Source organism: Micropterus dolomieu, linkage group LG09 (genome assembly GCF_021292245.1).
Source record: "Micropterus dolomieu isolate WLL.071019.BEF.003 ecotype Adirondacks linkage group LG09, ASM2129224v1, whole genome shotgun sequence".
Classification (NCBI taxonomy): Eukaryota; Metazoa; Chordata; class Actinopteri; order Centrarchiformes; family Centrarchidae; genus Micropterus; species Micropterus dolomieu.
The window spans coordinates 10,492,646-10,505,483 of NC_060158.1; the positions used below are offsets into that span (position 1 = coordinate 10,492,646).

Sequence of the window (12,838 nt, forward strand, 5' to 3'; positions counted from 1 at the left end):
AGGACATCATGTGACTGATTGCCCTGTGGAATGTGAACACAAACATTATGAGGTTATGCACACTGACAAAATGACACATTAGACAAAAATTTGTTTCACAAAAATGCCCCAAAAATGATCTATTATTAATAGTAGTTCTTTTTAATATGATACAGGATTCTAATACATCTTTAAATAAACTCCCTTTATGATTAAGAACATTTAGGTGTGTAAACCATGTGAACGATGTTTTACTGTTGGACATCATGACTCACTTGCTGGACTCCTGGATGAGGGCGATGGCTATGAGGATTCTGGTCCGCAGGAAGATGATGGTCAGGAGAATGATTGCCTCCCCCACAGATATTAGTATCACTGAGGGTGGAGGAGATAGGTGTGAAAATTATACACCATCCTCACAGTAGAAACACATGGATCACTACACACATACACACTATTCCCATGTCAAGAAACACACTACTACTTTTTCTAACACAACACCAATTACTATATATTGTACTTCTAGACTTTACTGTGTGTGTGTGTGTGTGTGTGTGTGTGTGTGTGTGTGTGTGTGTGTGTGTGTCTCTCTCTCATCTCTGTTTTTGTCTTTACACTATAAAAGTTAATCATTTTTAACAAACAAAATATCTGCTACCTAATAACATAAAAATATGAACTAAAATATAAAAATCAGATATGAGCAACATAAACAGCTGAAACGAGCCATAACCCTTAAATCTGAGTCATTTCTTATCTGAATAATTTTACAATGTCATGAATCAAGTGGTGTTGTAAACTTGACATACAATACAACAATGCCAACAATGGTTTTATTGCATTTATTTATTGTTTTTCTCTATTAACACATGGCTGTGACTTCCATTTTATTCCCTTCATTTCCTCTGAAACTGTATTTTCCAGAGTAAAAGCTACTTGGTTGAAAAATCACCAATAAAGTCAGACCTAATAAATTAATTTATTCGTACACAACTATCCCTGTGCTCATAATGCTAATAAGCCATTGGGAAAAATAAAAATGTATCCCCGGACTGTGAGAAATATTTGTTGAGGATGAACTAGTGCATGGTCAAGTTAAATAAGAATGAACACATTTTAGTAAGACTTACAGAATGCCAGCCAGGTCTCTTGGACATGCAGGTAAGCACTGAAGTTGGTGGTGAAACCAATAGTAGTGATGGTAGCAGAAGCTTGCTTGTAGTTATTATACTCCCAGTAGCAGTGCCATATACCTGTGAGAGAAACACAAACTACTCAGACACTACTGGGAACATATAAGCTTGTCTTGTATTCATGACCTAACACACACACATACACACACTTCGGGGGTTGCAATCTTGTTTGGGTGAGCCACCCATTAAACAGCGTTTGCCTTAAAAACTACTCCAGATGAGAATTTACCATATGCCCCAGCACCCAGGAGTCCTATGATGAGAACCCACACCATGACTGGAGCGGTGAATCTCAACAGCAACAGGAACAGCATACTGACCACCATGGCTATTAGCAGACCACTGAAATGAGAAGTGGGCACGGGGTGAAACAGTTATGAATGAAGAACAGATGAAAGAGATGAAAGTTTAACAAAAGGATGAAGACGTTCATAAGAGATCAAAGAGTAACCATGAATTATTTAACCTAAGACATACGAGATGTATAAAATGTGCTGTAAAATAACAGCATGGCAACCTGTGACCTAGAAATACACACAAAAAAAAAAAAATTATAAACACAACACTTTTGTTTTTGCCCCCATTCATCATGAGCCAAACTCAAAGATCTAAGACTTTCTCCATGTATACAAGAGGCCCATTTCTCTCAAATATTGTTCAGAAATCTGTCAAAATCTGTGTGAGACAATCATGGTTCTGGATGTGGAGGTCCTGGGCTGGTTTGGTTACACGTGGTCTGCGGTTGTGAGGCCGGCTGGATGTACTGCCAAATTTCTCTGAAACACCTTTAGAGAAATGAACATTCAATTCACAGGCAACAGCTCTGGTGGACATTCCTGCAGTCAGCATGCCGACTGCACACTCCCTCAAAACTTGCGACATCTGTGGCATTGTGCTGTGTGATTGAACTGCACATTTTCAAGTGGCCTTTTATTGTGGCCAGCCTAAGGCACACCCATGCTGTCTGACCAGCATCTTGATATGCCACACCTGTGAGGTGGATGGATTATCTCAGCAAAGGAGAAGCGCTCACTAACACAGATTTTGACAGATTTGTGAGCAATATTTGAGAGAAATAGGCCTTTTGTGTACATAGAGAAAGTCTTAGATCTTTGAGTTCAGCTCATCATGAACGGGGGCAAAAAGAGTTTCTAATTGTGTTCAGTGTATGTTCTCATACAGATGCCCTAAAAATTTGAATCCATTCAAAAATAACTAATCCATGTTTATTTGATACAACAAGAGTTTAGTTCTGCATCACACATTAGAATCTGACATCAAATAACTGAGATGTGATTCTATTTTCTATTTAATTTCAAGAGTAATTCTGATCTGTACATTTGCCAGCAGGTGGCAGCATGTGTGTGTGCTTGTGTGAAAATACACATGTAGTTCTGCAAGGCAACTCACAGGAGGATCCATGGCCATGACGACGCAAAATCCTCAAAGATTCGGACGCTGATCTCTCTGGCATTGAAGCCATTCACAACGTCCCTAATGAAGACAAAAGCTGTTAGTTCTCTTTTTAAAACAGAGAAGCAAAGGGTTGGGTAAAAATAAATACAGTGAAAACAAACAAATAATAGCTTCTATGCTTCTATAAAGCGACTGCGATAACCCCAGGCACAGAGAGAGAGCGAATAGGGTTTTTGAAACAACACATTTATGCTCTAAATCTACAAATCACAAGAGCGTTTCACACGGCCGCAAAGGCGGTGTGCAAAAAACAAAGCAACAGGAATAACTACACTCAGCTGCTACACTACCGGTCAACACAAGAACTCACGAAGCCACCGACCTTGTGCTGGTGATTTGGAGGAGAAAGATACAGGTATTTAAAGTGCATCTTCTTGAGTGCAGTAATGTGTGCTATGTCAACATATGATGAGGTCAGCAATCCCCTGTATCTTACCCAGTGCCATTCTTTATTATGCCGACTGTCTGATTGACTGAAGAGGGTAGGCCTGGAATATCGGCGAAGTATGAAGGGATATTCCCCAGTGCTGTGATATCGGGCAAACATCTCCCCAGCACTAACAACAGAGAGAACAATCACATCAAATCAGCTTGAAATTGATTAAATTTTAATTTATGATGAGATCTCTAACTTAATTTGCATTACATGCCATCGTCCACTGAATACACAAAAACTAGCAGTGTAGTGCCTGTTCAGTAGCAATTAAATCCACACTTAAATTGAAGGAACAGCTGCATCAAAGTCATCAGCCTTGAACAGTGACAATGCCAGACCAAAATCAATATGAATACCATATGAAGTATTATATAGAGAGCGGTTCCACTCACCAGGGGTTGTGGGCATTATGAAGAAAGGGCACAGTTCCTGGTTCACAATTTGTTGAACAGTCTGGGGGGAAAGATCATGTGGTAAAAAAAAAAGTTACATGTGAATGGATCAAAGTGAAAACAATTATTTCAGCTGATTAAAATACAAACGGGACATACCAGCCTAGTATTTTCCAGGTTTATGGATGGCACACATAAGCTTTGATTGAAAACATTAGCTGGCTTTATGTTTGGAAAGTATGACCGTACTTCCACAGCCCAGAACTGAGTGGGACAGTTTTCCACACACACCTATAGGTAGTGGAAAAAAACGATTATTTCTGGTACACTGTGTAAGTAGAGTAAATGGTCCAGTATCATGAGAAATAAAGTCCAGCAGCTTTCTCTACCTGTTTGGTTGGACACTGAATGCCATTAAGAGAAGATGCCATAACATTAACAGATGTGGCACATTTCAGCATGTCAAAGTAGAACACGTTGGGTAGGCCTCTGAGAGAGGAAAGACAGGAAGAGTTTTGATTCTGCATCAGTCAAATGCATATTTATTATATGTAGCACATGTAAAAAAAAATTAATTAATTAATTTTAAAAAAAACACATTAAAAGGGTGATAGAGATGAAATTACTTGTTTGGTCCAAGGCCACAAAATGATCCAGTTGAGTTTCTTGGATAAAGAACATGTCTAGGATCTCCGTAGAGCCAAGCTGATAAAAAAAACAAAAACAAAATAAAACCAAAACACCACCACACACACACACACACACACACACACACACACACACAAGATAAGAAGAAAAGATAATAGCAAGTTAGTCATGTTCCATTATATCCATTTCGTGTTTGGCAATGACAAACTATGAACAGCGGCATGTTTCAACTTAACACCAAAGCTTTTATTGCATTTGTTTGAGGGGGAAGAAGTTACTGCCCTGATTTATATATTGAGGTGGGAGATATGGGAGTGACTCTGGTGTTAAATAATGTAACCCATCGGATTCTGTGAATTGATTGGAATTTTAGCTGTTACCACTGCAAATATTGTTGGCATGCTTCCAAAATGTCAAACAGTCTAATATTCAGATTTGATCACAAATTACCTTTTGTATGTTATCAACTCTGATTAAAAAAACAAAATTTGGTACAAAACCAGCGATTAAAAGGATTATTTCAGCCCAGCCACAAGAGGGTACAACAGTCTGACATGATGCACTTGTCAGACTGTTGTAGACATGTGTATTGTTCTACTAACAGATTGTACACACAGGATAGAGGTGGTAAATTCTTTGACTATTACCACTTTTTCTAATGTACAATATATTTAGAAGTAACATATGCTAATGGAGAATAAGTACATCCCTTTGTCTCAACACTGACCAGTAGAATTTTACCCTACAACAAATCCATCTTAGCCAACCAAACTGAACTAACTCCACTGGAGGAAATAGACGATTATTTGGGACACTCTCAGCCGCTGACACACGACGTAACTGCATTACCTATCAGGCCGCTGTGTTGACTCTAGATAAGAGAGAAGACCCTGAGTGTTGGAATTAGTTTGATGACATGGCAATAAAAGAGCCGCTGACTGGATGTTCACATCAGCTGTTTTTACTTTAACATAATAATACTCCTCAACAATCTCAAAAGATAAATGTAAACTTTTAGAAATAATATCTCAACTTCACTGATAAAAGCATTTTTTCTGAACAGAAAAAAAATTGTAAAATTAGCCCCCCCATTAACTGCACTGACTGATTACAAAATATAAGGGAATTGTATAAATGTACGACAACAAAAAGGAATAAATATAAAACAATACAGACTTAAATGGAGGGATTTGGGTTAGATACCCCAATACTCAATGGAAGGATGAAGCAAGTCATTGTGTAAGGTCAAAGAAACACACGAACAGTCTGAGGCTTTAATGCTGCAACCTAATTTTGAAACTCTGACAATTGTGCCAGCTTTGTTACTTACCTAGTTAAACCCTCTACTATAGTGTCATTTTGATAATAAGATGTTAGACTTTGTTTAATGCAAGATCATCATTATAATAATAGATGGCATCCTTGTGAGGACTCTGATGAGGAGATCTGACTTTTACTGTGGTGTTGTGCACTGAAGTGTGACAGGATCTGTTACATTAAAAAAGGAAAAGCTTGACAGCTTGAGGAACCAGATAATTTGCTTTTTTTTGCAGAGAATTAGAGAGGAAGATTAATACCACTCTCATATCCATCTGTTAAATATAAATCTGGAGCCAGCAGCCGATCAGCTTAGCTTAGCAATAGACTAAAAACAGCTTGCCTGGCTTTGTCCAAAGGTAACAAAACAAAGAAAAAAACAAAATCCTACTGCCTAAAGTTCATTGATTAACATGTCAAATCTCATTTGTTTAATCTGTGTGCTTTCTCCTGGAGTTTTGTTGTCACCATGCAATTCCTCTACAAAAAGCATAATCTCCAGGACGTCACTGCTCCCGGGCCAAGAAACAGTCTGGCACCAGAAATAGTTTTTGCACTTCAGTTTTTGTATCAAACAAACAAGATAAAATGTGTTGGTGAGCTTTAGAGGCGCAGGTACGTGGACCTTCGGACAGAGGCAGCTGTTTCCCCCAGTCCCAGTGTTTGTGCTAAGCTAAGCAGTTTCTAGCTGTGGTTTTATATTAAACTGGTAGATACAAGAGTGTTATCAAACTCCTCATTGAACTCTCAATAAGAAAGCGAATAGCAGTATTTCCCTGTTGCTGTAAGACAGGCGGCAGAGAAACAACAATGATTATGATATCAGTGTTTATGGGGCGGATTCAAAAACGTGTGTGTTGGTGTTGTCAGGTTGCGCTCACCTAAAATCCCAACTACTATGTAGCCAAGGATGACGACCATAAACAGGATACAGCAGATTATATCAGTGCACCCTCTGATGAAGACAAAGAGACAGCAACAGGTTGAAGTGAGCAGGCTGAGCTTTGCATTGAGATATGCCTTGGGGGTTAAATGTGATTTCATCTGTCAACAGAAACTAAGCAAATATCTTATATAGCCAAGGAGAGAGATTCACCTTTTCTTTATGGGTCCATTGAATGTAGGGTCAAACTGAGCAGGTTCTCCTGGGAAAAGAAAGGTTAATTTAGTGTCGTCAATAGCTTTTGGTGCAAAGCAATTAACCCCACCCTTTCCATAACCTTTACCGACTGGTACGTCATCGTGTAACATTAATCAGCAACTTCCTTGTGACACATAAGCTTATCACTCACTTTTGTAATGGCATTTACCCTGCAATTCCAATACAAGGACATGCACTGCTGATTACATCTGCGTGTACAGTATTTGTGGAAATATGGGGATGGTGGAGTGCATATTACGACTTATTTTGTTCAGTTTGAACATGGGTCATTATAGTTAGAGTTTCAGGGTTATAAATAGGATAAAGGATTTATAATTGTGTCCCTATAAAATAAGGGTGGAGTTGTTTCTAAGCAATGAAGAGTCTTTATGTGTCCTTTTCTTAGAGTTAATGAATTACGGTGCAAGTAATTGAGGAAAGGAATCTTACATTTTTATGGGTTAGTTGGTCACAGCAGCTGTAACATTTTAACAGGTGACTGACTGTATTACAGGAAATACAGGTCTTATTTTTGTTTTCTGGAACAGAGGGAAATACTGCCAGCAGGAACAAACAATGAAAGCAGTTTCTCATGTTAGTCACTTCATGTACAGTCCCAGTGGAGAGTAACGAGAAAAGGATCTGAGTAGAGGCGCAATGCTGACACTGGCAGGTCAGGGTTATTTGAATAAAATTTTGAATTCAAAGTATGGCTGGTCTAAGGGAAAGTCATGAATGTTTAATTATTTTAATGGTAAAATTGAATCTGAAAACTGGTTTGTTTGAGGTGATCCCAGTTGACAAAACATTACTGTCATGACATCTGAGCCATCCATCATTATTATCCTGTCAGGCAGGAAAAACTCACCAGACTGCTTATTTGATCATTAGACAAAACTCCACACACCTTTCGGCAGGTGTCAGGTTGAAAATAAACAACAGATGAATCAGCCTTTTTTATGCTCAGAGTTATTTACGTCATAAAAAAAAAATAGTGATAAAAGGTTGTGATGAAGGGTCTGAACTGTAATGTATCTTCAGTATGACGTGATGTAAAGCATGCAGGCTTGGTTATTTGTTAAGACTTCCATCTAATACATGCAAATACTAACATGCTGTGTTGATTTGATTGGTCCTCTGGAAAGGACATTTTGCCAGGTGGCTCACATTAATCAGCTAAAATTATCTGTACCTGCTGTAATTTGAATAGGAGGTGAATGCCGCTCTGAGTAGGACGCAAATCTTCAAACAGGATGCAATGAGTTCGTAGCTTTTCATACTGCTCTAAGACTGGCAAAGTCCAACATTCAGCCTAGTAAAGAAAACACTCAACACACACACAGAATGTAGGTTTAACAAACGTTTACACAGCGGCAAGAAAATGGAGCAGTCGTTCAATCCTTCAAAAGGAGGGAGTGAAATGTGAGAATAAATAGCTAGACGCAGCAACACGGATCTGGATCTGAATCTCTACATCTTAGATGAGACAGGCTCTCCTCTAAACCAACCCCTGATACAGTAATGTGTGATTTGGATCATATAAATAACAAGTGTGTGAATGTCAATGGACCGCCGCACAAAGAAACATGAATTTGACAGACCACACATCCACATCAATGCCTCTGTGCTCATCAGCCGTTTTCTAAACCTTCATGTGTTTAGGAATCAGAAATTATTTGGGCCACAGGACATTTTTTCAGTAAAGGAATCTGTTCATCTGCCTCTTGTAACGCTGCAAGTGTCAGATTTCAGCTCTGTTGAGACACTGATGTGTTTAAAGTGAATGGCAGCATGGAAAATGGCTCCTTGTGTTTCTGTGCAACACAAAGGATTTCATTTTTAATGCCCTTGTCAAAAGCTGGGAAAAAGCTTTACGCCTTTAAACCTTGAACCCCGGACAGGCTAGCTGCAAGACAATTATATTGCCTGGATGTGCAAAATACAAAAAGACGATGGGTGTGAGGGCTGAAGAGGAGGGAAGCAGAACAGGGAACAGCTCTCTAATTTGACTTTACTTTGCTCAAGTTGGGTAACACAATGAATCAAAATATGAATTAGTTGGATGCCTTAAGTTATCTAAATAAATAATTTAAAGACTGGTTTATTGTATAAACTTCACCCTTCTCTATATTTTACTGGGTAATGTAACCTTCAGTACACACAAGAGTATCCCTGGGAAAAAGATCTGTCTACAAATAATGCAAAAAATTGCAAGAAAGGAGCGTGTGAAAAGCGTTATTGATTTGATTGTCTAAACTATTGTGCGAGTCCTCCTGAATACCTTTACGGTTAAACGAGCCATGACAGCCGCAGTAAGGATTTCTTAATTATAAATATTTAAAGAGAACATAGTAGTAGTAGTAGTAGTAGTAGTAGTAGTAGAGTAGGGTGCAACTAATGACTATTTTCTTTATTGCACTATAAAATTATCCATCATTTAGTCATAGTGAAATGAATAGTGAAAGTCAGAAAATAGTGAAAATTATAAATTTTCCAGAATCCAAGATAGCATCTCGAAATTGTACGTTTTGTCAGATCAACTCTAAAAAAAGCTTCAGTTTACTGCCACATGTGACAGAGAACAGCATAAATTCTTCAAGAAGCTTGAACCAGCAAATGTTTGCTTGAAGAATTGTTAACAGCTTATTGCTCACCAAATACTGATTAATACTCTGTTTATCAACTAATCGATTCATTGTTACAGATCTGATGGAGAGTCAAAACTCATTTCAATTCAACATTAAGATTCAGTAGATGTCTCTTCATTAATTAAATTAAGTTCCGGGTTAAAATAAGACATCCGTCAGTTTAGAAAATGTAAATCCACTTGACATCAGACGGCTGACACAAGATGTAGCTATGTCTTTAATTCTTACTATTCCGACCAAATATAAACATTTCATGGATGGGATATTGTGTTTCTGAATGATGATAAATTAAGCCCTCTTCTTTATACATTAGCTATATTAACCTAATAGACCTAATTATTTTCCCTGTTGCAAGCAGCTTTAACCCATTTTCTGGTCAATGATTTGCAGCAACAACCCTCACAAGTCAGTTATTTCCCAACACTGAGTGTCTTAAGCGCTCCAAACAAGAAGAAAAGCCAGATATATTGTACAACAAAATGAGCTAACTTAATTGGGCAACTACAGGCAGTCTGAATTAAGAAGCCTTGTTATGTTCAACATCCAAAAGGATTTCTACTCCCTCACGAAGGGTAGTACAAGGAGTAGGAAGCAGATTCCCAATTACAAAACATGGTGATGAGTTTAAGAAGAAAGTTATTTTACTTAAGAGCCTTTTTGAGAACAGAGGATCAGCTGTAAGTAAAGCCATCATTAGTAAACTTGTGGTCACCTCTTTTGTCGTCATTTCATTCTCTGGTGGAGATATGAAATCCAATTGGATATTTACCTCAAGTAGGAAGGGTTTGTTTACCGTGGCCTTGCTAAACCTCCCAGACTGTCAATAGACTCATGACTAGTAACGTCAAATACCACAATGAGCAAACAGGGATGCAGGAAACAGATCAGCTGTACACACAACAGAAGGCTGAAAATCAGAAGACCAGATGCAGGTCTGAAATGTTTCAGCATCGACAATCGGCACAGAGTGTCCCTTTTTAAAATCTTAGATTCTCCAACTTTCTCTTCTGTGTTTTTTGAATAGTTCAGCATGATACTGTGGATCTCTCTTAAAGTGGAGAGTTGGTTTCAGTCAGCAACACACCAGTCATTCATAGATTCTGCTGGGGCTGCGTGAGTGATGTTAGAGCAGAAACTGGCTGATGATCGACAGAAATTCATCTGTAACTATTGTGATAATCAAATTATCATTTGAGTAAAGTTCATGCTGAAACAAGGAAGGATTCCTTGCTGGTTTTATGTGATCGTTAATTAACTACCTGGCCTCCTTTTGCACTGTTGGTCAGACAAAACTTACATTTTATAGACCAAACATTTATTAGAGCAAACAATAAATAGATTAGCTGACATAAACTGTTATCAGGAGTCTTTATTAATAGTAAACTGAATATATTTGTGTTTTGGACTGTTGGCCGGGCAAAATAAGACATTTGGAGACATCACCTACGACGCTGGGAAACTGTGATGGACATTTTTCACTATTGACATTTTATAAACAAAATAATGAATTGATTAAAACAAGCAAATAATTAACCGATTAACTGACAATTAAAATACCATTAGCTACAGCCAATAAAATCTTATAGTGACAGCCCTAAGCAGCAAATCAATGTTTATCATCTTCTCCCACTGTCATTGTCTTGTGGGATTTTAAATCAAATTGATCATGAGATGTGTATTTCTTATTTGACACCACAAAAGGCAGTTAAATAAATCAGATTGACTAAACAACAGGTAGCACAAGTCTTTATAAGATCTGTATGTTTGGGTGCCACCACCGAGTCTTTATTTAGCATATAATTTTTTTAACCACATCCAAGCAAAATATCACTTCAAGAACATTTAAAGCAATGGTTTCTGATATTTCTGACCCCTCATCACAGGTTATGGCATTAAGTTGGAAATTATGAGCATTTAAACCAAAAACGTGAACCTATTCACGTCAAACGAATATGTTAACCATGAAAATAAATCAATATAAGCTTTTCTTGCAACCCCAAATTTGAGAAGAATTCGACGAAAATTAAATATGACGTTATAAGGTTTGCTAAACTATACAGCTGACTAGCTTATAGACATTTCTAATTTAACAGGGAACCCTCTGAGGTTTTAACAAGCGATGTCAACTCACCATACTCGGAGTCGGGGTTTGTGTCATCTTTTTTACCCATTTTCCTGCCTTAACATCCACCTTTCCGCTGAAACCAAAACTTCCTTTGCTTAAAGTAATCTTAAAACTTTATAAACAGCTGACTGCTGACAGCTGTTTACAACGAGCTTAAAACGGTGTCTAAGCGAACATGGTAGCCAAGTTAGGAAATCTTTTTTCTTCCTGGCAGTTTGTAACTAGGCAGTGACGACACGAGCGCACCTGCTGGGGGATGCACACCTGCGCGTTCAATCAAAGATCGTTTATTAGAGAGATGAATCACTCCCGATGTGATTACATAAACGGTGCCATCTGGACCCATCATGTATGCCACTTTGACCTCCCAGAGGGTGACGTTAATGTTACATAGACGGGGGACAAATTAAAGGGATCATATCAAACGCAGATGGGATTTGGTGAGAATGAAAATATTAAAATGCTACAGCCTTCACACCTATGGAAGATTTTGGACGAACGTGTAAGACAGTGCTCTCCACCACCATCTCCATAGATCAAATGATAATAATAAAACTTTCATAAGCAAATCTATTTCGTGATGTCTGTCACTGTCTTTTGTTAAGCAGGCTGTGTTTGTTTTTCATTCCATCTGCTGTACTCAGGTCTCTCTTGCAAAAGAGATTTTGATCTCAGTGACATTACATGACTAAATAAAGGTGAAAGCAGTCAACTGTCCAAGACCAGTGATGGAATGTAACTAAGTACATTTACTCAAGTAATGTACTATAAAAATGGTTCTTTTTATTCTACATTTGTCAATTTTAGTACAAGTTACTTATATAAATCATAATTAAATGTATAAATTATATAAAATCTATAATTATAGGTTAAGCTACCCAGCAGGGTAGTTAAAATAAGCCCCACCTTTCCCAGCTGCAGATTAATGTCACATTAATGCATCAATAATTATAATCCAGTAATAGAATATATGATTCTGACAGACCACTCTGCATAAGTACTTCCAACTGCATTTTTACACTGATGCTTTTTTTTCCTCCTTGTAAAATATTAGCTACTTTCACCTCTTCAGGTATCTAAAGATCATTCAAATAAGATATATCTGGTTTAAATGCTGAATATTCTTACACCATACTACTTGATATTTCTTTCTGCCTCTGCCCTGGACCCTCTGGGGGCCCAAAGGCTCCACACTCACTGTGTAGATTTTGTGGTAATTTGATTAAATGCATTAAAGCAAAATGTAAAGTGAAATAAATGGGGCTTTAAGATGACACCTCCACTATTTTCTTGGGCCTCATTTAGAAGGTGAAAATCTAGTTTTAATACCATTATTTCAGTTTATCTTGCTCTTGCATGCATATTGTTAGTTAACTAACTACTACATATGAGTGTTATGGTTTGCCTACTACTTACTTGCTGAAAACAGATCCTCCTTTGACAAAAAATATGAGTTGTTGCAATATTAATAATGAGCCAATGC

At 37.8% G+C, this 12,838-nt stretch overlaps 1 protein-coding gene across 1 annotated transcript in view; it reads right to left on the reverse strand.

Moving 5' to 3' along the window:
• The window catches only part of slc44a4 (solute carrier family 44 member 4), a 19,307-nt gene extending 7,688 nt beyond the window's left edge, over positions 1-11,619 (reverse strand). Inside the window, exons 1-12 of the mRNA XM_046059626.1 lie at positions 11,362-11,619; positions 6,538-6,586; positions 6,323-6,396; positions 4,103-4,181; positions 3,866-3,965; positions 3,636-3,767; positions 3,477-3,537; positions 3,085-3,205; positions 2,583-2,666; positions 1,402-1,514; positions 1,110-1,232; positions 255-354 (exon numbers count right to left, since the gene is read on the reverse strand). Coding sequence (XP_045915582.1) covers positions 255-354; positions 1,110-1,232; positions 1,402-1,514; positions 2,583-2,666; positions 3,085-3,205; positions 3,477-3,537; positions 3,636-3,767; positions 3,866-3,965; positions 4,103-4,181; positions 6,323-6,396; positions 6,538-6,586; positions 11,362-11,401 — 1,076 coding nt within the window. The 5' untranslated portion in view covers positions 11,402-11,619. The remainder of the gene's footprint in view (positions 1-254; positions 355-1,109; positions 1,233-1,401; positions 1,515-2,582; positions 2,667-3,084; positions 3,206-3,476; positions 3,538-3,635; positions 3,768-3,865; positions 3,966-4,102; positions 4,182-6,322; positions 6,397-6,537; positions 6,587-11,361) is intronic.
• Between the last annotated feature and the right edge of the window lie 1,219 nt (positions 11,620-12,838).